General features: G+C 31.8%; 1 protein-coding gene across 3 annotated transcripts in view; it reads right to left on the reverse strand.

Moving 5' to 3' along the window:
- Glra3 (glycine receptor alpha 3) overlaps positions 1-23,382 on the reverse strand; it is a 167,902-nt gene extending 144,520 nt beyond the window's left edge. For 2 of the 3 annotated variants that reach the window (XM_013358706.4, XM_078030996.1), the window contains exon 1: positions 22,816-23,381. In XM_013358706.4, coding sequence (XP_013214160.1) covers positions 22,816-22,886 — 71 coding nt within the window. In that variant the 5' untranslated portion in view covers positions 22,887-23,381. Of the gene's footprint in view, positions 1-22,815 lie in introns of all 3 variants that reach the window. The other variant, XM_005325521.5, reaches the window with a different exon arrangement.
- Between the last annotated feature and the right edge of the window lie 2,100 nt (positions 23,383-25,482).

Genomic DNA, 25,482 nt, shown 5'->3' on the forward strand with positions numbered 1-25,482 from the left:
CGTTTACAATTTCTGGCAATTAGAGAAATGCAAATTAAAACTACACTAAAATTTTATCTTATTCCAGTCAGAGTGGCAATCACCAAGAATACAAGGTACAATATATGTTGGCCAGGATGTGGAGAAAAAGGTACACTCATACATTGATGGTGGGATTACAAATTGGTGCAACCATTATCCATAGTGGAATGGAGATTCCTCAGAAAACATGGAATGGAACTACTATTTGACCCAGCTATCCTACACCTCAGTTTATACCCAGAGGACTTAAAATCATCATACTACAGTGACACAGCCACATCAATGTTTATAGCAGCTCAATTCACATAGCTATGGAACCAAATTAGATGTCCTTCAACAGATGAATGGATAAAGAAAGATGTATATATACACAATGGAATATTACTAAGCCTTAAAGAAAAATGAAATTATGGCATTTGCTGGTAAATGGATAGAGCTGGAGAACATTATGCTAAGCAAAATAAACCAGTCCTAAAAAACCAAAGGCCAAATGTTTTCTGATATGCTGATGCTAATTTACAATAATGGGGAGGGGCTAAGGAAGAATAGAGTTACTTTGACAGAGGGGAGTGATGGGAGGGGAGTGGTATGGGGACAGTTGAATGAATCTTACATTGTTACCCTATGTACATGTAGGATTACACGACTAGTGTGATTCTGCATTATATTCATCAAAAGAATGAGAAATTATACTCCAATTCTGTATGATGCAAAAAATGTATTCTATCATGTATAATTAATTAGAACAAAAAAAAAGGACATGGAAAAAATGGGCCTAAATCCATGATCTCGTGGAATTTATATTGTAGTAGAATGGAACATAATGAACCAGAATATGACAAATTAATGAATTATATGCACACTATGTTGCAAGAAAGGAAAATTAGAGAAAAACAGGAAAGGATAATCAAGAGTGACATGTATGGGCGATCTACTTAAATTTTAAAATAGAATGGTTAGGGTAAACTTCAAAAGGAACATGATGTTTTATCAAGGCATTGAAGGAGGTTGAGGAGTTGAACACATGAATATCTTAGAGAGAGAATACTTATTCCAGGTTTTGGAAATAGTGCAAAGGTCGTAAATAAGGAACATGTCTGATGTAGTCCCAGAACAGAAAGAGAGCTGATGGGGAATCTGATAGAGTTAGGTATCTAACTAATGGTATCTAGTTAGATACCTAGTTAGATACCTACCTTGATCTACTTTCTTGCTACCTTCATATTAGGTATCTAATATGAAGGTAGCAAGAAAGTATCTAATATGAAGGTAGCAAGAAAGTATATCAAGGATTAAACGCAGTGTCTAATCATGTAGCAGCATAAAAGACTTTATAACAAATTGCTATTTTACTCTGAGCGAAATGGAAGATTTTAAGATATTGAGAAGACATGAGGCATAGTGTATCATTTATCTACAAAAGATCACCTTGGCTGCTCTATTAAATATGTATAGTTAGTTATTGTTTAACAACAGGGAGACAGTCGGAACATATGTCATTATGCAATTTCATCATTGTATGAACATCAGCGTGTACTTACACAAACATAAATGGTACAGCCTATTACATTGCTGGGCTGTGTAATATACTCTATTGCGCTTATGCTACAAAGCTGTATGGTAGTTACTGTTCTGAATATTGTAGGGAGTTGTAATGCACTGATAAGTATTTGTGTATCTAAACATATGTAAGCATGGAAAAGATAATTTAAATATGGTATAAAAGATAAAAAATGGGGATACCATATAGCTCACTTACCATGAATAGAGTTTGCAGGACTAGAAGTTGCTCTGGGTGAGTCAGTGACTGAGTGGTGCATGATTTTGAAGTCTTAGGACATTCCACACACTACAATAAACATTATAAACACTGTATATTTAGGCTATCCTAAATTTTTTAAAAGATTTCTCAATAATTAACTTATTGGAATTTTTAATTTTATAAGCTTTTAATTTTTTGAATTTTTTGATAATGCTTAGCTTAAAACACAATTCAAAGGCAGTATAAATTATTTTCTTGTTCTGAGTACATAGCTCCATTGGTAGAGTGCTTGCCTCTCATGCACAAGGCCCTGGGTTCAATTCCCAGCATCACAAAAAGCAAACAAACAAAAACATTATTTGTGGAAAAAATTGTTAAAAATATTTTCTTTCTATAAGCTTTTGTTTTTAATTTTTAAAGTTTTTAACCTTTTTATTAAACACACACACACACACACACACACATACACACACACACACACACACACACACACGTCTAGGGCTCCACAGGATCAGGATCACTAATTTTACTATTTTCTACCTCTTCATCATGTCCCACTGGTGGGGCTTCAATAACACATGGAACTGTCATTTACTATGATAACAATGCCTTCCTCTGGAATACCTCCTGAAGGAACTGCCTGAGGCAATGTAGTTTCAATTTTTTTTTAATAATTAAGAGTATACGCTCAAATAATGATAAAATATAGTACAGTAAATACATAAGCTAGTAACAGTAATTTATTATCACTACAAAATGTTATGTATTAAATAAATGTATATGCTATACTTTTATGTGATTAGCAATGTGGAAAGTTTGTTAACACCAGAATCACCAAAAATGTGTAATGCATTGCACTGTGACATTACAATATCTATGACATTGCCAGGTGATAGAAATGTTTTAGCTTCATTATAATATTATAGGGCCACCATAGTGTACAGACTGGTATTGATCAAAACATCATCATGTGTCATGTGACTCTACTAGGAAGGTTAGCAGAGACCAGTTAGGAGGCTATTGTAGTAGTCCAGATGATGTTGGCCAATCTGTTGCGCTGCAGGTAATAAGAAGGAAGCAGATTTTAGATGTATTTTGAAGGCTGTGACAAGATGATATTTCTGATAGAGTCGAATAAAATAGGTAATGGTCAAGAACAAGTTCATGTGTATTAGTCTATGTAACTGTAAGGACATATTTCCTTATAATTGAAATACAAAACACTGATAATGGAGTAGGTTTGGGACCAGGATCTAGAGTTCAATTTTTAGCATATGTAATTTGAGCTGCCTCCCTGATAGTGAGCTGAGCATGCACTAACTTATATAGGTTTTGAATCTGAGGAAGGGCATCTTTGTAGTATTAGGCATAAATTTGTAAAACTTGAGATGAGTCAGGTCACAAAAAGATTAAGTGCAAGTATAAAATAAAACAGATGGAGGAACAGAGGAGAAAATAGGCACAAGTAAGGTAAGAAGAAAATAAGTAGAGTGCTGTGTCCAAGAAGGCAGTTAGAATAAATATATTAAAGAAAACAGAGTTATCTGTCATTTAAAGCTGAGAATGAGGACTGAAAATTAATCATTTTATTTTGCAAGGTATATTTCAATAGTGACTGGACAAATATAGTGTTAGGAAATTGGTGGCAGCAAAAGTCAAACTGGAATGGTTCAAAGAGAAATTAGAAAATGTGGCAGTGAGTATGGCTCAAATACGAAGATCACTGAAGTAATTCATTAACATTAAAAATGTATTCATGATACACTGTTGGTGGGATTGCAAATTGGTGCAACTACCCTGGAAAGCAATATGGAGATGCCTCAGAAAACAGGAATGGAATCACCATTTGACTCAGCTATTCCACACCTCATTATATACCCAAAAGATTTAAAATCAGCATACTACCATGATGCTGCTACATCAGTGTTTATAGAAGCACAATTCATAATATCTAAACTATGGAGACAGCCTAGGTGCCCTTCAACAGAAGAATGGATGAAGAAATTGTGGTATATAAACACAATGAAGTATTAGCCATTAAGAAGAATGGATTTATGACATTTGCCAGAAAATGGATAGATCTGGACACTGTCATGGTAAGTGAAATAAGCTAATCCATCAAAAAGAAAGGTTGACTGTTTTCTATGATATGTAGAAGCTAACCCATAATAAAGTGGGGTAGGGGTAAGAATAGAAGTTCAATAGATTAAATTAAGGGGAATGAAGGAAGGTTGGGGGGATGGTAAAAGGAAATATAGAAGAATGTATCTGCCATAATTTTCCTATGTACATATATGAATACACCACAGTGAATTTCACTATTGTGTACATCCATAAGAATGGGGTCCTAATTAGAATAAGATATATTCCCTGCTTGTATATCAAAATGGATTCTACTGTCATGTATAACTAAAATGAGCCAATACAAATGTTCATGACAGTTTAGCAATAATATATGTATTATAAAAAGGACATAAAATCATTTTAAAAAAGATAATCCAGAAGAAGAATGGGTAAAAGATATGAATAAGCAATTTATAGAAAAAGGAATAGAAATGCATATTTAGTATAAAATAGGATGCCCCCAAAAGTCAGCACTAACCATTTAATCCCCATTTAAACTGAGAGTAGCTACCACTAAAATTGGCAAAATTTTCAAAAGTTTAAGAATACCAAGAATTGATGAGTATGAGAATAAAAGTCACCTTTATATGAAATTTATATACTGAAATGCACAGTAACTATAATATAATGTAATACATTACATTTTTAGCATATGTAATACATTACATTATATTATAATTTATTAATGTATTATATTAAAATATAGCTATTTTAAGGGGGAATTTCATGGTTGATATTTAAATTATTTGTATATCTTCCTTATGACTCAGAATTCTTTAATGTAACATTGGCTGCATTAAAAATTAAAAATGACCTAAATAATTATTAATATGATTTAAAAAATCTATATTATACTCTTACTTTTGATTTAAACATCAGTAAACAAAATAAGGTTATTTCATATTTCCTGAAATAGAAAGTACTTAAAGTCATACCATTGAAAGTAAAATGTACAAAAACAGAATTTTTAATGTACTCTTAGGATACAAGGGATTTCAAATTAACATCTTCTCCCACTCACTCACAAAATAGGAAACAACTGGAGAAAAGTTTTCAAAAGGTAAAAGAATTTGGGATCATAAGACGACCTGATTTGGTATAAGATGACCTTGTAACTGATAAAGCTCACATCTTCAAGTACATTGACTTCATAATTCTATACTGATAACGATGCACACATACCCAATTTTACTTAAAGTGTAAATTAAAGTGTAAAGTGAAAAGAAAGGGAAAGTAGAAGAAAAAGTAAAAGAATCTGGGCTATACCTTCCCAGATTCTCCACTTATCTCTTTTCTGGTAGAGGGTTAGGGGATGGGGAGAGATGCCAGAACACATTCTCATTTTGGAACTTTCATCCATTGAAAGCAAGCCCACAGAATGGGTAAGTAGAGTTACTTCCCTAATGAGAATATTTTTCTTTAATACATAAAAGACCTTTATTTCTTTATGCAGGTATATATTTATCTAATTATGAATTATCATATGGAAAAAACACATTAAACGAGAAAACTAAAACTGTATTGGTAACTAAATTAGTTTTGATATATGTGAAGCATTTGGATTTCTATATTGAAAAACTAATCATGTATTACCTAAGTAATTATAAATAAATAAAATTAAATTTACATAATACTTTAAAATAGATTTTAAGGTCTATATGACTACATTCAAAGTTATAAATGCAGATTTCTGTTTGTTATACTTTATTTATTCCAGTAGCAGCTGCGCACAAAGCTTTAAAAAAGGACCAGTTACATTCTGAATCCTCACGAGAGCAGCATTTCAGGGAAATATGTGGTCAATATTACCTTTAAATTCTCAAATCAGTGAAATAGCAGTTGATTTCTTATGAGGAACATTTTATAACATGTGATTCATCTTAAATATTGTTGCCCTCTCTTCTTTTGGGAAGGTATATTTTTCTTTTTATTTCTTACAGATTTAAAAAAGACTTCTTCCCTTAACCAGACTCTAGATGATTCATCTCTATAGGTTGTTATTTGAATCCCTCCGATACTACTTATGTTCATTCATTATACAGCACAGGCACGTGCAAACACTCATATGAACACCATGCACAAAGTCCTTCACCACTTCCACTTTTTTCAATTAAAATATTATTAGACTGGAATGTGGTATGCTCTTAGATGATAAGCTTAATAAAAAATAGTTTAACAACCTAATCAAAATTTGGAAGGTAAAATGTTTTGGGAATAGAATATGTCACTTTTTTTCAGCCAAAAAATGGAGCCCCACACTACTGGTGTTGAAATACCAATTATTCAGAATCCAGAACAGGGCCTGATCACCGTGAATTGTGTATTTTTTTCTTAAGGAATTTTATCCTTCTTCTTGAAAGCCACACCATCCACATTGCTTTTCTGTGCTTAGCTGAATCTGAAATGATCCCTTCTTCTGAATTTTTGTAGGCCACAGTTTATCAAGTATATGATTTTGTCAATTACTGATTTTAATTGTTGATCTGTGATAACTTCTAAACCATAATTTCTTCTACTAGACCAAAAACTTTGGGGTTGAGGGCAGAAACTATGTCATAAAACTTAGTTCATGGGGAAGTACATAAACAAATAACACTAATATGCTACTTTGCTGTAGTTCTAGAGCCCTTCTAGAATCCAGTTTAATAAGGGTGATCATTTGAAGTTCTACTCAAGAGTATTTTGTTCATTATATTCTAAATATACCTTGACCAGTTAAACTTATCAAAAGATCATTGAATATTGTTTCTGAAATGGTTTTTCAGTAATAATTTTAAAATAATTATATAAAACCAGTGTAGGGAAAGCTGATGATGAATTATGTTTGTCTTCTGAATCTTATGTGGCAAAATACTTCCCTAACTTGTAAAATTTACACAAAGCTTGTTTTAAAAAATACTATAGATTTTATTTTAGTTTGATGTTGTATGTGCAGTGTACAAAAAAAATCTTCAGAAAAATACAGTAATAATAAGGACAAAACACTTTCATATCACCAGCTAGAGATGAGCAATATAAGCTGACATTATCTTTTTACTTGAGGTTTTAATTATTATGAATTATCTACAAAGGAAACAATACAGCAGAAGTAGTACCACTTTATCTTGAACTCTATATTTTCAACTAATTTTTCTTATACCAATGCCTATTAATGAAATGCATTTTAATAAACTTCAAAATCAATAAGTTTCAGGTATTAAAAGCATGATATTTTGCAGCTGCAATCTCTAGAGTCTTTGGACCAGAAAAGAGATGTACACAGAATATTAATGTAAGTCACACTAAGTTTCTTTTTTCTTCATAAAATGTATTACATCAGCAGAGCATTCACATTCAGATTATGGTAGATATCCCCTTTTTGTGACTACAAATGCTTATGTTAATGTCATCTTTCAATTGAAGGTGGCTCATTGTAGAAGCCACATCTTTGCCTGGCCATTGTATTCTTTTAAGGAGAGAGAGATGGCACAGAGAAACAAAAATAGAGTTTATAACTTGAAGTGGTAAAGAAAGGTGAATATAACAATGGGTAAGATGTCACTCAGTTCTTGCCTAGTGAAAATTATACTATACCTTGAGATTTTTATCAGATATTGCACTATCTTCTTTATAAAAAGTACAAGGAGAGATAAGAAAGATACAATCAGTGATTCACGTCATTATTTTTAAAAAAATTTGTTCTTTTTAGTCATATATGACAGTAGAATATATTTTGACATATCATTCATACATTGAACATGATTTCCCATTCTTGTGGTTGCACATGATGTGGAGTTACACTGGTTGTGTATTCATATATGAACATAGGAAAGTTATGTCTGATTCATTCTGCTGTCTTTTCCATTCCCATCACCCACCCTTTCCCCCATGACTCTCTGTCACATCATTCTTAACACTAATATTCAGCTTGCCCTTAACACTAATACTCCGGGTTCGTTTCTTGCTCATCCTTCTTCCCTCTTATCCCCAGTTCCTCCTCTCTCACCCTTATTAACCAACCCATCCTCATCTTTCTTTTACCTTCCACCTATAGGCCTAAACTATTTTTGGTAAAAATTTAATTACTAGTGAAGCAAAAGAAGTTCGACAATCTACATAGTATAGAAGTTATTTTCTGTGACAGTAAAAAACTATGTTATCCTTTAATAAAATATAACAGAATCCCTGGAGACAATGCTTTGTAGGAAAAGGCCAACCACTTCAAAATGAAAAAGAAAGTACTTCAGAAATATGAGTGAAAAATCTATGCCAAAAACATTGCCAACCATGGTGCCTAAGTATAGAATAATGGAAACAGAGTAAAAAAAAAAATTGAAATCGGGTCTTATTCTTATATTTTTCAGTGAAAAGATTAATCAACTGTGATTCTAATTGAGTGAATCACATTTCACCTTTTGAAAAGTGATGAGGGTTTTTCCTTTTTTTAAAATTTTGTAGAATAGCCTTGTCCAGTGCTCATTAGGAAAAATATGCAGTTGATTTGAATTAGGTGATATGTGCTCTACTTATTGTTTTGCCACCAGAATCAGTGCAGCCACCACAAAGATTCATAAAGATTATGCTTGAAGGCTTCATCTCCTTCAGTGTGTTAGGTGCATCTTCTGCAATGAGGCTGGTCTGAATGCTCTTGGAGCGCTACTGTATAGCCGTGCTTTGTAACTAGTCACCTTCACTAGTCTGCTTCATTGTTCATCTTTATCTCAGGTGATGACCTTGCCTCCTACTTCACAGAGAAAACCAAGCAGTTAGCTACTGAATTATGAAATCAGAGCAACAAAATATACAGCATATGTTCTGTATCTATCCTAACCTTCTTCCATTTAGTTTCAGGCTTAACTCTAATCTATTTCAAAATCTGCCCTTTAAATATTACCCTTTTAATTCTTCTTTTTCATCTTTTATCCTCTATTTTACCCCATCTTTTCTGTATTCTAAGTGATTCTCAATTCATTGACTTATTTTCTCTTGATTATACACAAGCTCAAATCCTTGATTTTAAAATTTTCATAGACTTCATTTTTTAGAATAGTTTTAGGTTCACAGAAGAATAGAGATTTCCCATGTGTGTCCTGCCTCCATATTTTTTCTATATTCTATATTCTTTTAGTTTTTCTACTTCATGACATTATATTGATAATTTTTAAAATTTCTAAAATACTTCCTTCAGTTTTTGTGATATACTGTCTTGTAATTCTCATTTTTCTCTTAACTACTCTGTTTTTCTTCCCCCCCCCCCATATTTTCTCTTCTTTTCATGCCTTAGAAGTTAATGTTCCTAGAAGAGGACTTTTTAAACCTGAATTTCCTTATGAATCACTTGAGGAGCATGATAAAATGTAAATTCTGATTTAGGAAATTATCATGGAATTCAAAATTTGTAGTTATAAGAAGTACTGATTATTGATTTTTCTACTGGTTAAAGGGCCATAATTTGAATAGCAGTGTTCTGGGCAGAAAAGAATTTTTGCTCATATTCATTCCCCAGTGAATTTACAGGTGTGCCATGTTATTCGTAGCTCAGCTTCTAGTATGTGGTGTGGGGTTTGGGGAAGTTGGAGCCCACAGGCCAGGAATTTTGCTTATTTATTGCAATTTGCTTATTTATTGCAATTGAGTGGAACATTATATGCTACTCAAGAATGAAAAATTTTTGGAAAGATCTGCCCCAGAATTCTAGACATCTGATCTTGCCTATTTCCAGATCTATACTCTCATCTCTAGCTGAAGTTTTACATTAACTGAGTATCTCATAGGCATTGCATTACACACACACACACACACACACACGTACATATATATTATATACACATATATTGCATTACACATACAAACATACATATATGCACATGCATATTTTATATACATACATATCACATTATATATACATATGTATCTTATGTATTACACATATAAACACACATGTACATGTACACACATGCACTATACATAAATATGTAAAACCATATATGTGGTACATACACAGTCCATATACATATGAACATCCATAAATATGGTTCCATCTATATACATCTGTATATATATGTATGTGTGATATATTGACACATATATACATATAAATACATGTACATATTTATAAATAATGTTTTACATGCTTATATGCATGTGGATATGTATGTTTTTATATTTTAACCAGTTACTAAAAGTGCAAACATGATAATAATCCTATCATACTTTCATACTTTCTCCTTACATCCAATTACTGGACAAGCATTTTTCTGGTTTTTTTTTTTTTCCTTGTTATTTCTTACGTATGCTCCTTTTCATTTTTGGAATGTCCTATTGCCATTGACTCTGTTCAACCTTCTCAGACATTAATTTTTCTACTCCTCATGATCCACATATTTCCTTCTCAAATTACTTCTTTTTTTTCCCCTGTGGTAGTCTTTATTTATTTATTTATTATTTTTAGCTATTGATAACATAGCATGGCAGCAAGATTACATCAGTAATGTAATATAATACAACTTTTTCACTGAAGCCTTATACCTTACTATACTCTAGGCTGTCTGGAGTGTTCCCCCCTTGCACTAAAGTACAACTGAGATGCCTCTACTGCTTCTTCCAGCAGATAGAAAAATATTGCACTACATTCAAGGTATATTTTACAAATGTCATTAGCAGCATTACTGAGCTTTCCATAATTGTGGTTTCAAAGAGTTAAATACTTTAAAACATGAGTAGATTCTTATGAAATCAAAGTTTTGCATTATCTCCATTGCTCTTTCAAATGCAACAGCTTCAGGGGCATGTTTAGATGTCACTAAAACTCCCATGGTTTAATCTATAAACACCAACCACTTAGTTCTTGAATTATATATTTGAAACAAAATCTGATTTGCTACTTTCCCATTGTCTTTCTTTCATTAAATGAAAAGAAAGAAGTCCCTTTTTCTTCATTAAGACTGAGTTCTACAGGAAAGATTGCAAAACAAGATGGGAGCCTTTGGCCCTCCCTCTAAGGGCATTCCAAGAATTTAAACTTGCCATTTCTATTTACACCAAAACTTGGCCCCGTGGACACGCAAAAGAGAAGCTCAGAACTCTTTAATGTCTTGAAAGTGCCTTTAAAGAAAGGCTTCTTCCTCCTTTCTGATGGCTGGAAAGCAGCTGTGATGACTGGAATCAAAGCATCTATTTGGATCTTAAAAGAAGAAATCCCAGGGTGGCAAAACAAGAAGGGGGAAGAATTGTCAACCCCCATTTCACTCTTAGTCTTCTCATTTCCTTAGCTATTTTTTCTTTTCAGAAGGAAAATAATTTTTCTAAAACCTGTATTATTGTGCTCTTCCTGTCACTCACAAGGGAACCTATTCTGAACTAACACAACAATGAAACACTGGTCTGTTTATCCCTTATGTATTTTCCTACAATTCAATACCTCTCATGTCTATCATAATAATAAATTTTATAAATTACATAGATTTTTGGAATAAAGGCTACTGATACTAAGTGAAGTAAGAAATTATAACAGTGATACTAAGTACATATTTTTTGCTAAAGAGAGATGATCACATTTTGACCATGTTATTTTTTTAAAATTTTATTCTCTAGGTGCATACAGCTCTACATGTTATAATTAAAAATAGCATATTCAATACAATCACTCCGTCTGTAGAAAGGTCACTCAGTCCTCCAAGGCAAGAACCAAGACTTGACCCTGATTCTTGTCTCTAAATCTGGTGTTCAAATATGTATTCAAATGCAAGAGGAGAAAAGATAGAATGCAATACTGGTTAAGTTACAAAATATCCAAAAGAAACTTGTAAATGCATATATTCCATCTTTATACTACTATGTTCATGAGCATGAATTTTAGTTTGCTCCAGAAATTTGAAATTTTTCATATCAAACTTCTTTATTGTAATCTTTGCTCTAAGTTGACATATTATATAACTGCCAATATACAGAATATGATATGTACTTTGGCCTTTTCAAGTACAGCAAAAATTTTAAGATCACATGTTGTTACTTAGGGGAAATATTTAAGCTACACATAAGATATAATTCTCTTATTATCTCAGAAAACACCAACAGAGATCTGCAGCAGGCAATATCTTTGATGATCTCACTCCATTTTAAGTTTTGCAGAAGAAAGAGATATCCTGAATTCCAGAGATTTAAGGTAGGAAAATAATTATTTTATCTTTTCAAGTATTTTATGGGCTTTACAATGAAATAACATGAAGCAGAAGGGAGATTTCTTAATAGTTTATTCTGTATAATCCTCTGATACTTCTTTTCTTCCCAATAAATAAAATAGGAGGCAAATTAAAGACACAAGGACATTCCTTTACTTGTACTAGACAGGAGAATATATTATACAAAGATAGGTTTCTCAGTATTTTATTAAGTTAAAGATAAGTCTCTTCTTAAAAGGGACTGATTTAATAACTAATAGAAATATCATTTAGAGTGATATTTTAAAACATACATTAGAGTGATTTATTATTTAAAAGGAAGCATTTTATAGAGATAGATTGTTTTTATATTAATAGGTTAAGGATTTCATTATATATTCCTTTATTATCTTTTGTCAGGAATATAAGAATTTTTAAAATAAGATTATGAAAAGCCATACATATTTCCTTGGATTTTTGTTTTGTTTAATTTATCTATAATTAATTTTTTTGTCCTTAGACTTCTAATACATAGGGCAAATATACTTTAAGGGATGGACATTAACAAAAATGTAAATATAAAATCAGCTTACTAAAATGTTCGTTTACAATCAAGTGATGATAATGAAATCTTATGATAAAGAGAAGTATTATTTTGACTAAACATTTGTTGATACTTTTTAATACCTTAGAATAATCCTATAAATTTTCCCTAGGAAGCTAATCCTGAAATAACATAAGGTATGGATTTACTAAAAAAGAAAATTTGAGGCTCCCCCTGATAGCAATGTCACTATGAACTTAGCCATATCCTCCATTTCCTATGGAGACTCTTCATTGCGAACAATGCATTTTGTGCCTAAAATACTCTTTCCATCTTTTCTGTCTACTCAAATTTTATTTAAATTGTCTTCTTTGTTATAAGGAGTTTGTGCTCCTTCCCATTCCAAAAGGGATTTTTTCCCTCAATATCTATAATTGTTACTGTGTTTGGTTCTCATTAAAGACGATACTTTCAGAAGTTTCAGCAAAAGAGTCTCTTGGAACTAAATCATTAAATGAACATAAATGGGTTAAAAGACATAAATGTTCTCTAACATCAGTGGTTCTCAACTTATCTAGGGAATCGAAAACTTGTCAATGATTATAATCCCAGAACTGTGATGGGTGTAATAATACAAATTTAAATATTATACCTTGAGAATGCACATTAATATTTGATTCATATTTTTTGATTAATATTTAGGATGATCATTTACTTATGCTTTCTCTTCCCAGTCCAGATATATTATAAAAGTAAATAATAAAAATCATCTGATGATTTAAAGAAACATTTTATATATGAAACATTTTATGTATGAAACAGTTGCTACACCATTTTCATATGAAATGTTATTTATGTTTTGTCAGTCTTTAAAAGATACCATCACAACATGAAAGCATAATTTTACTTCATATATTAGGGATGGAGATGAATTCCATATACGAACAAGTGTAGTATAGGTGAACAGTCAGTAAGTGGATAAATTAGGGCACTTTTTCTTACAAAAGAGAGATAAGAGGCAAGTCATGAAAAATATTATCACAAACAAATAAAATTAGGAATAAAAAAAAACCTGCACCAAATTTCTCAAGCAGTTCTCCTGAATGAAAGAAGCAGAGAGAGATAACAGTGATTTTGGTTATGCCTGAAGATAACTATTTATTTGAAATTGTTAATTTGCTTTTGAATGAAAAAAATGTTGCTTCACTCCAAAATCAATAGTTCTATCATTGCTCAAGATATTCTGTTAAACCCTGTGGATAAAACTGTTATTACTGTCCCTGCCTCAAGGACTTCACAATTTGAACTATATGGAGCACTGGATTACCACACCCTTGAGCTGTGTGGCACTGGCACATAAGAGGCATCCTCACATAGACTTGGAAGGGAGATCAGAGAAGTTTTCTTAGAGAAGGTAAATGAATAAATGAATTGAGTAGGGATTAGCCAGGCAAAGAGATGGAATTTACATTTTTCTTCCCAGTCACCTGATGGAAGACATTCGAGTGGTCATTTCATTGAAGATCAAATCATTTCTCTTCTCCCAGGTTCCTATTTAAAGTGCTGTGTGGCAAATATGAACAATAACAAGGTAAACATTTTGCCCTTGCTGATCATTAATAATTACTTCTACTTTTCTAGCATTTTGCTTGTTGTTAGTAAGTTATGGGTTTATTTTTCTTTTTGTAGTAACACTACCTCTCAGCTTTTTGCACATATCTTTTAATTCTTGAATCTAAGAATATCCAAAGCTAACATCCTCACCAACTGTTGAGATCCTTCTTTGTAACATGATAAATTTAACTTTCAAAAGAAATATAAGCTTTTATATTTGTCTAACACAAAAAATGAAAGTCAACAGAATCTAAATCATAGAAAAATTACTGTAAATTGTAGTATCTCTGGGATTTTAAGATAGGGTAAAAATTATGAAAGGCATCCAGCAATGACATTGGTATGGCAATAGTGGCTTGAAATATATTCTTACAAAGCCTAGTAGCTACTGGGAACCATATGCATTTTGAAAAAAAGATAATATTGTCGAGGGTTTTCAGGACTAACTTATCTCAAAGAGTGTCAGTAGGTTAATAATCACAACTATTTGTTTATTTTCCAGAGCTTCAAATTCCTAGTAAAATATGAAATAAATAAATACTTGCTTTATTTCATCCCAGTGATAAAAACTACAATTTTAGTCTAACAAGCAGTATGATAGAGTAGTAACCATTAAACCATGGGGTATTATTACCCAACAGGGGATGAGCCTAAGTGTTTTTTTTGGGGGGGCAGGGATGAAAAGTATTATTCTTTGGATATACAAAGCACAGATATACAAAATACATAAGCAAATATAGAGTATATCTGTGGTATTATAGTTTCATAGAAGGCAGTTTGAAAAAAAATGTCTAAAACAGTTCCTTAAGACTCAAAATTTAAAAAATGCTGAGAAATAATTGCATAATTATTATATAATTGCACAATAATTTATATTGCAATGCACAACACAAATTTTCAATTAATTATGGGGCAAAGGAGAAACAAATCTTTCATTATTCCACTAGATGCTTCCATTTCTATTTCACAGCCTTTTCTCAGAATAAGCAATATCTTCTTAGATTTGTTTGATCCTATATCTTTTATGAGATCTTGAATATAAGACTCTCTTTTTACTCCAGGTAATAACACAGATTTAAATGGAATTCAAATCTAAAGTCATATATATGTGAGAGGGGCACATGTCATGTCAGGTTGATTCATAGTTGAGTATCTGCTTTGTGCATGATAGTGAATTAATATTGTGCATGTAAAACAAAAATCAGAAATGATCCTATCTCTATGGGACTTATAATTGGAAGGAAAGAGAAAATTTGAATGAAAATCTGAAACATAAGTTTGAATTTTCATCTCTATGGCAATATATTATTAAAAATGAGGGTTTTGTTTGCCTAATACTTTGCATGCTCCATTAAATGTAGTCATTGCTTTATACATTTTTCTAGAAGTCATAGAGAAATTTAGGTAGAAAGTTAGAACACCCAAGCTTCCTGCACGGAAAATGTTACTAATTCAAACCATGCCTCAAATATAGGTAAAGTTTCCCTGAGCAGGATAGTTGTCTTAAGCAGAGGAAACAGAAACAAATAAAATAAACCCAACAAACAAATAAATCAGAGACATATACTTACAGAGGCATGTTTAGGATAAATAAGTTCATTTTGGCCATGAAAAAATAGAGTAACATTTTAATTTATATTCTTAAAATTATTTGATAAATATTTTTTTTCTGAGTAAAGAAGTTTTATTGCTGGAATTTTAAAATTTAGGTTAACCACCTGTTGGAGATGTTTTTCAGAGATTCTCAAATTTAGTTAGGATCTTGGCTGGACCAATTATCTCCAATTTAAATGCAATGAATCAGTGTTGCGAAGGTTTTATAATAGTATGAGAAACATCTTTAGTGTTTATACAAATGTTTGTGTCCCCTCATAGAGAATTACTCATCACTTGCATTTGAATATTCCATCCCCTAACTATTTCTATAGACTGTTAATAACTTTTAGATATTTTGCCATTCCTAATTGTACCACAAAAGTTACTGCTTCTGTATCTGAAATTGCCTGTGATGTAATGGAAATATCTTCTCCTAGAAAAAAATCTCTTAATACAGAGAGTTTAACACAATTTCAGAAATGCACTGTCATGAAGATACATCTTTTTACCACTGTATTTTCTTCTGACAACATCGAAGGACTTAAAACTCTATTTTCTAAAAAAGTGTTATTGTTGCCATGCAGTTGTAGAACAGATTCATTTTCTGTGACTTAACAGCTAATTTTTTATTCAAATACTTTCCATTTGTTGCTGAAAATCTGAAACACAAGTTTGAATTTGTAGCCGGTTGGTTCTTTCTTAGAATTCCTGCCTTCACTCCAGAATTAGTTATCTAGAGGTGATTATCATGTCTCTTTTCCTGCCTACTAACCCTATAAGACAAAACTGCAAGCTATACTGTTGTCCTAATGGGAAACAACAACAAATAAAAACAAAAAACGAAAATAAAAACTACATTTCCAAATAGACATGTAACTATGTATGAATTTATTTTCAATAAATACTGATAATTAAGTATAAAGATAATCATATGGAAAAGTATAGGAGACAGGTTTGGTGATAGAATCAAAGAATGATCCACTGTATATTTTACGACATAGAGGAAAGTAAAAGATCTATCTTCTTCAAAATAATTCCCTAAAAATTTTCTGAGAAAACTTGAGTAAAATGTATCCTCTGTCATTGTGGACTAGTTTATTACTTTAGTTAAAGTTCATGTAATGACAAACACTATAGAAAATTGATGGAAAGATATATGTTACTTAATAAGGTCATTTGGATGGGTAGATAAAATTCTGACAAATCTGCAATTTTGTCACTTCGTCATAAGTTGACAAGTTTTACCTCCACCCTTGGCTCAGAGCTATTTCTTCTCTATGCCCCACTTTAAGTATTCTAATATTATTACATATAAATGTATTTTCCATTCTTTTTTCTTTGTATTCTCTCTTCTTATAACCCTTTATTAAATCTACAGTTCTTAACATTAAATCTGTATGTGTGTGTGTGTGTGTGTGTGTGTGTGTGTGTGTGTGTATGTGTGTATATAGATTCCTAACTGATGACAGGATGCAAAACTAGCATCTCAAACACCCTAAACCAAGTTCAAAGTCCTCTTTTCTTTTATTTAAATTTTTAAATTAGTTCTAATTAGTTCTACATGACAGTAGAATGAATTTTGACACATTATATACAAATAGAGCACAACTTCTCTTTCCTCTGGCTGAATAGGGTGCAGAATCACACCAGTAGTGTAATCATACATGTTTATAGGGTAATAATGTCTGTCTCATTCCACTGTCCTTCCCATTCCCACACCCCTCTCCTCCCCTCACTCCCCTCTGCACAATCCCAAATTCCTTCATTCTTTCCTACCCTGCACCCCATTATGAATTAGCTTCTATATGTTTATCAGAAAACATTCAGCCTTTGTTGGTTTTTTTTTTTTTTTGGATTTGGCTAATTACTTTTCTTTCAACAATTCAATTGGAAAATGGATTTGATTCCAGTATTTCTTTAAAGAGGCTACCTTTTGAAGAAAATGCCAAAGTAGTCTCCAAAGTAAAAAAGACAGATTATAAACATTTTTACTAGTAGTTTTGCCATTGCTTCTGAATATAGTTCTTACTGTTACTATTATCAATCTTATGAACTCCAGGGCAAAAGCAATTCTCTTGCCTTAGCCACTGGAGTAGCTAGGACTATAGGCCCAGTACACACCACTAGGCTATTAACCGTAATTTTTTTTTTAAAAGAGAGATTGAGAGAGGAGAGAGAGAGAGAGAGAATTTTTAATATTTATTTTTTAGTTCTCGGCGGACACAACATCTTTGTTTGTATGTGGTGCTGAGGATCGAACCCGGGTCGCACGCATGCCAGGCGAGCGCGCTACCGCTTGAGCCACATCCCCAGCCCCTATTAACTGTAATTTGAAGTAAATGATCTCTAAAGGAGAGGGATTTGTAGAGGTATTTTAAGCAAGTTACAAGACTATTCCAATAATAAAGACTCTCCAGTTGTAAATTATTTGTTTTTAAATGTTATCCATATTTCATGGTAAAAAGATGCTACAACTCCTCCATATTGCTGTAGGTTTATTATTGCAGCTAGATCAGTAGTTGTTATTAGTATATAGTTTTAAATTGAAAATAAATTTCTTCAACTAACTTAGTCCATCATCACTTCCCATACACATACTATATAATTGTGTGATTTACTTTACATACATCTCATTTCTGATGATTGAACAAGTACTTTACAAGGCCCGGTACAAGTATCAAGCCTTCTTGACAGCTTCTCTACTTCACATTCCTTAAAACATTGTTATTAGTGTTTTTCTTAATTGGTGACATTTTTTATTTTTCTTCTAGACTTAATTTCTGTGATGGGAAAATGTGGTAGTTTCCCAGTCATCCATAGCTAAATGTGCTTAGCAGAAATATTTGTGCACAGAATTTGGTCATTGAATCTTCTTGAATTGCTTAACATTATACATGAAACACATAATTGTTGATTGACTTTCTTTCATACACAGTTATGTGGTTAAGGGATAGGAACATTATAGAACAGAAGATATTTCACCAGCTGTTTTCTGAATCTTCAGGGTAAATTGCCTGAGGCATTGACTAAGGAGCTGGGCTGTGATTCTTCTATATAAGGGACAATTTATGATATTTTTCAGACAAAGAACAGAATCATATGCTATTTGTAGCATAATTCGAAAAAACCTATATAGATTCTTGCTTTTATTCCTGTATGCATAAACCATTATAGTAGTAAAAATTTATTCCTTGAAGTGCATTTTTCTTCAACATGTTACATAAGAAAACAGAGCCAATAAACATTAAAAAGAATTTCTCTCATCCTTCAAAAAATAACAAAAGAAAAACCCAGAAATTCAGTGCCAAAATGTTTCATAGGCTTTGAAGTAAATCAAGTCTCTTATTTTTGATTATCATAACTTCTGAAATTTACATTCAGTTTTTGACATGATGTGCCATAATTTATTCAAAGAGCAAGCCTATTTTTATATCAAATTGTAAAGAAGAAAAATTAAATGTTATAGTATGAAGATAATTTAAGTGAAATATTTCTGGCAGTTTTTCTGCTTTTATAATTTATTCTGCATGTTCTTCATAATCATCACTTATCTCCATTTCAAAGAAAGCTGAACACTGATGTTTTGTTCCTTATTTTATTAATATGAGAACTAAAACCAAAAAAACACAGAACTGCTTAATAAAACAGCAATGTCTGAGAAAAATGTGAATGCTTTAAAAATTTTACTACTTTGAAATTCATATATCTTATGTGTATGGAGCTTTCTCACTTTTTTAATTTAAAGAATTATCTTCATAAAAATTTTCCTCTAAAAATGTCCCATTCCTGACATATTCTGGTAATGAATGCTTCCATTTGTATTTTAATAATAAATATTATTGCTCTGCTGATTTTGCCTTTATAAAGCTCATTTGCTAAAAGAGCTAAGAGAGGTAAAAATATCTGTGACTTTCTACAGTAGTCAAAGAAAATACTAGAATGTTATATAATAACATTGCATTAATCAAGTTTTATTCTAGTAATCAACAAGAACTCTCAAACATTGCTGATAAGAATTCAAATAGGTACAACTACTTTGGAAAACTGGTAGTATCTACTAAAGCTAAACACATTCATGCTCCTTCTATGACCCAGCAATCCCTCTCATAGAGAAAGTCTTGGATGCAACATACACATTACCAAAATTGTGTGTGTGTGTGTGTGTGTGTGTGTGGTGTGTGTGTGTGTGTGTGTGTATGTGTGTGTGTGTGTGTATATATATATATCCTCAAACATTTGAGAAACCCAAATGTTCAACAGGGTAATGGAGAAATTAATTGTGGTATAGTCATACAATGGAATAGCATGCAGTAATAACTTCCTGCTACATGTGACAACATGGATACATTATATAAACATAATGCTCAGAAAAATAAAGCAGACTCAAATGACATTTTATATAAAGTTAAAAAGAAGTAAATAAGTTTACTGTGTAAGTCCAAAGAGTGATTACTTTGGGATAAGATAATTCCTGGTAAAGGATATGATGGTGAGAAAGGTTGGGGTGATAACGACACTTCTACTTTTTGATCCAAGATCTCTCTACCTGGGCATGTCTCCTCTGTGAAACTTTTTCTAGATGGAAACTTTATTTGTGTACTTTTTATATGTATATCTCACCTAAAAAATTAAAAACCTATGAAAAAAATTGTACCAGCAAATCATTTACTTATAAATGTTGATGGCTTTGATTGGTTTTCAATCCTCCAAATTGACCTAGAATTTTTTTAAAATTATACTTAGGAGGAGTAAGTCCTAATGTTATTTAGCACAGTAGGGTGCTCACAGTTAACAATATAATATATTTCAAAGTAACTTGAAGACAGGATTCTGAATATTCTAAACACAAGGAAATGATAAATGTTTGAGGTAATGCTTATTCTAAATATGACTTGATCATTACACGGTGTATACATTTTCTCAAATATGACACTGTACCCCATAAATAAGAATACTTCTTGCATGCCAAGAGCTAAATAAAACTTAAAAAATAAATTAAAAGACAAGTAAGTAGGGGCATTTAATATGAAATACTTATTTATCTTAATTTTCCCTTTGTTTCCTATTGCTTAATACATCACAAACAGATTTGATCAACAAAGACTAGTTTCCATAAAGACATTAATTTACAAATAATTTCCAGTAGAGGGAGCTTCCCTTTCTTTACTATAGGAAATCCTCTTTCAGGAACCATCAATGAATGTGAAAACATTTAATTTTCACACATGATTATTCTTCATAGAATTATGAGTTACTCTCACCTAAGAATAGTCCAGTATACAGATAAACCTTAATCTTATTTGAATTATTAGAGAAGAAAGTAAATTTAATGAAGAATATAATTATTACATAAAATTCTGTATTATCTTTTTCCATAGATTACATTTTTGATTATTCATAAAAAGCACTTTAACTAAAATTATTCAATATAAATAAAGACAAATTATTATTATCAATTTGAAATATATTTTTGTAAATTTCAACTAAACTAGTATTAAATCAAAGGATCTAGTGATGAGTATTATGTATTTAGAAAATAGCAAATGATAGCAAATGTCACGGTGAATTGCCACTGTACATATCTGACCTTATTAACCAAAATATCTTACTGATCTTAAGTATCTATCATAATAAAATAATCTGAATTCATTGGGAAAAAGCACATTATTAAACATTAAAAAGAAATTATAGTAAAGTGAATAATTTCTTTCAAAACATGAACCTAGTACTCTTTTACATGAAATTTTCATAAATTTATAAAGCTCCACACATTTTGTTTTACTCAATACATATAAAATTTCTGGCAATTGTAAAGTTATCAGAATTTAGCATATCAAAACTTTTTTACTTAAAATACATTAATTCACAATAGTTCAAAACCTTAATTTAAAAAATCAATAACTTGGGAAATATAATAACATTCTCAAACAGTTCCTATTTTATAGATAATAAAATAATCTGAATTTCTGTAAGGTAGTTTATGAGATACATTTGATATTTTTTTAAGGCAGCCCAAAGATTGAAAAAAAAAAACTGACATACTAACACAGAAAAGAATACTTCCATACTTCAAATAGAAATCAGCATATGCATAACTTACTCAAATTATTTAACTCCAACCCTCTTGAAGAGCTTGCCACCAATAAAAAATGGAAATCTTATGATAATTATATGGTAATGGTAAAATAACATTTTGTATTGATGGTTCAGAAATCTGTATGAGCCGTATCTTGCCTTTATGTATTATTTGATTAAGAATAGGGATTAAATTAGCTGATCTTTTGGCTAGACTCTGATATCCTCTTTAAATTAATTTTTTAAAAAGCCTATTGAATATTATTGGAACATAATTTTAAAATGATATGTCATAGAGCAATTTTATAATTTAATAGGTTGGTTAAATACTTTCTTCAAAATAATTCTTGATATCAAACATATCTAATGAATTATTTATGATTTTGCCTTCATGTAGTAACTGAACTAGGTCATTAGAAAATAGTACCTGCAAGATCCTTAGTTTTCATTAATTTGACTTAATCTTAGAATATATCAGCAATGTTCAGAGTTTCTTTGATCTGCAAATACTTGTGTTCTATATTTCTGCCTTTTAAAAAGTTAGTAATGTCCCATTTCTAATTACAAGATGTTTCATAACTTTTAAAAAGAAAAAACTCATAATATATGTCACTTTAAAAAGGAAATTGTAAAACTATATGTGAGAAGGAAAATCTAGGCTTTTGGAATAATTTTTTTTTCTAAAGTAATCTCAGCTGCAAATAACTTAAGGTGCTATTTACAAATACACAAATCAGTGAAAATAAGGAACATCACCTGTTTTCACAGGTCCCAATAGATGACTGCTAGGCAGTTTTACATAGAAAACAATATGAGTTAAGGGATGATTTCAGTAAGTCACTATAGAATGCAAATTTCTTTTAACTTCATCAATAACAAGTGGTTGCAAGATAATGCACAGACTTAATGATTCCTCTGAGTGTAAATACAAGTAGACTTACCTGAGTAATAGTGCTGCTTCCCAGAAATAAAATCCAGAAACTAATGTCCGAAAGTGTCTCACGTGTGCCATGATACGGAGAGATATATTCACGATCCTGATAACAGACTTATCCAAGGCATAGGGAACCAGAAAGAGAACAGAAAACGTGCAATCTAAGCCCTTGTGGCGCTGGTGGAGACAAACGCTAGGGAAGCTTCAGCACCTTAGACAGTTCCTTGCAGTACTCAGACCCTTTCGTCAAAACACTTGCAATTCCTGTTTGACCCCTTCCTCTGGGCAATGAGCAGAAAGTAGAGTCACAGGGTTACAAATGTATAAGTGATTTATACAGTGAAACCAGAGAAAGGAGTGAGACGAAGTGTCCGAAGTGCCTAGATTCTGAGCAACAGTTCACTGAAGCTCAAACAGCAACGGAAGGAAGCTTGTCCTTTCTTGGATCAGACCCACGATAAGAGGAAGAACTGCAGCAACTGCCAAAACAAGGATGCTTCTCCACCTGCTCCTATTGCAGCCCTCCGGAATCACGTTCTCAACCTTTGGGAAAAACCCCAGCAAGCGCGGCAAAGGGAAGTGGGGGCGGAGCTATACGCCCTCTCGTCAGCCAATCACAACTGCACAGCGGATCTGAGTGACAGGCCACTTAAAACAGTAGGAGGTGCCTGGCATTTAACCCTAAAAAAAAGGGAAAGAAGATTTAAAAAAAAAAAAAAGAACTGGTGCGAAACCCAAAGGCAGTGAATGGAGGGAGTTGGAGGAAGAATCCTCAGAGATGCGAACTGGGTGGAAGTCAGCTTTTTTCTGGGTTAGGTAGAATAAACACGCGGGAGGGATCCTTAATATTCTTTTCAGGAAAATGCACGGTTTAGTAAAGACAGGTCTTTTTGGTTGTCACTGTCATTGAGACCTTACACCAAAATATACAAGTCAATAGTAAAGACAGGCCCTGGAAAAGGAATAGCTAACTAGGGAAGCTAACACAATGTGATGCAGGAGCGCAGGCAGAACGGAAGAATCAGCTGCTTCTAGAATCCTCTCAAGCCTGGCCAGCTTCTGGATGGTAAACATTGTTGACTGGTGTAAGTTTAGTTTCTTTCAGTAATAATGATGGTTTCCCAAAGATGAAGACAACTGCTAGAGATACAAAGATACCTAATATTTGGCTTTCTTTACCCGTTTTACTTGTCTTAATAAATTTAAGGGAGGAGGATAACTAGGTCATATGGTATCATTGCTACATCTTTTATCGTTTCAGTTGATGGTTAGTCTCTATCCCTTTTCCTCTCCCTTTTCTCCTCTCTCTCTTTCCCTCCCATGACCATCTACACTAGTTCCTGTACTGGAAGACGGAAAAGGAGAGAGAACTTCATATATTTCAAAGTAATAAAATTTAAGAATTTGAACCATATGCTCTTAAGTATTTCTAGTGGTTTTTATTTACTGTAGGCCAGGAAAATTATCACTCCTTGAACTTTAGCTTTTCCCAAAAACTCCTTCGGATTTTATTCTGAAAGTGCTGCTTTTCTCTCTTAACTTTTCCAGTGATTAGGTTAAATGTCAAGAATATTTTCTTAATCTTTCCCACAACGTTTTTTCTTAAATTTGAAGGCTGATTGACATATTAAGTATTCCTGAAATTCTGTATTTAACTGTAAGAATATCAGTCACAACCTTTGAACCCTCTCAAATAAGAGGTCAGAATAAAAAAAAAAAAAAACCTCTTTCTCTCTACTCTTTGGTAGATAAGCTTATTTATAGTCAGTGAAAATAAAGAGTTTTTTGGATTTATTTATGTTCTTCATATATCTGATTCTTTTTACATTTGGTTTTCTCACTTAAATCATAAACTTCCAGAAGTATCATCAGAAATACCATTGATTCTACCCAGAAATATTTACACCTTCAGAGGGTTCATACCATTTTAACTAACATAGTTTTTCAGTGAATCCTTTGAAAGCTTAGTAGGCCCAAAGCTGTTTAGTTGGTTATTCTTTGGATAGCAGTAATAATTATTTTAAACTCATAATAAAAAATGAGTTATAAATAGTTAACAAAAGTTCATTTTGAGTTTTTGCACAAAATAATATCATCTACTATGGTGTGATTTTTACTGTAACTTCTGTTAAGGAGGAAATATTCAAGTTGTCTATTGAAGACAGTAAAAAAGACTCTATTCAACACTCATTGAGACTGCAGCATAAAGGAAAAACAGAAGGTGTAAAATGCTGATATGAACGGAGACATTATTTTAAAAGAAAAAGAGTAACAGTGTATAACAGACATAAACTAATGAATATCTGGAAGGAAAAAAGGAAAAGAAAGTATATCAGCTAAATGCTAATAAGAACAACAAATTTTACTATAGCCATACTAATATTAGGAAAAATAATAGTAATGATGAATTTACACACAAAAACGTATTTATATAATGAATAAAATTTCACGAAAAAGATACGAAATTCCCAAATTTGCAGGCTTCAATAATATAACATTAAAAATGTAAACAAACAAAAATTAAATCCAGTGCTATAGCAGGACATTTTCATATACAATTCCAAAACTGATATACAATTCCAAAACAATTTCATATACAATTTCCAAAAAAATTAGGAAACAAATTTTGACAAAAAATATATAATTAACAAATTTGAGTGAATAGCTATAAAAA

Source organism: Ictidomys tridecemlineatus, chromosome 14 (genome assembly GCF_052094955.1).
Source record: "Ictidomys tridecemlineatus isolate mIctTri1 chromosome 14, mIctTri1.hap1, whole genome shotgun sequence".
NCBI classification, from domain to species: domain Eukaryota; kingdom Metazoa; phylum Chordata; class Mammalia; order Rodentia; family Sciuridae; genus Ictidomys; species Ictidomys tridecemlineatus.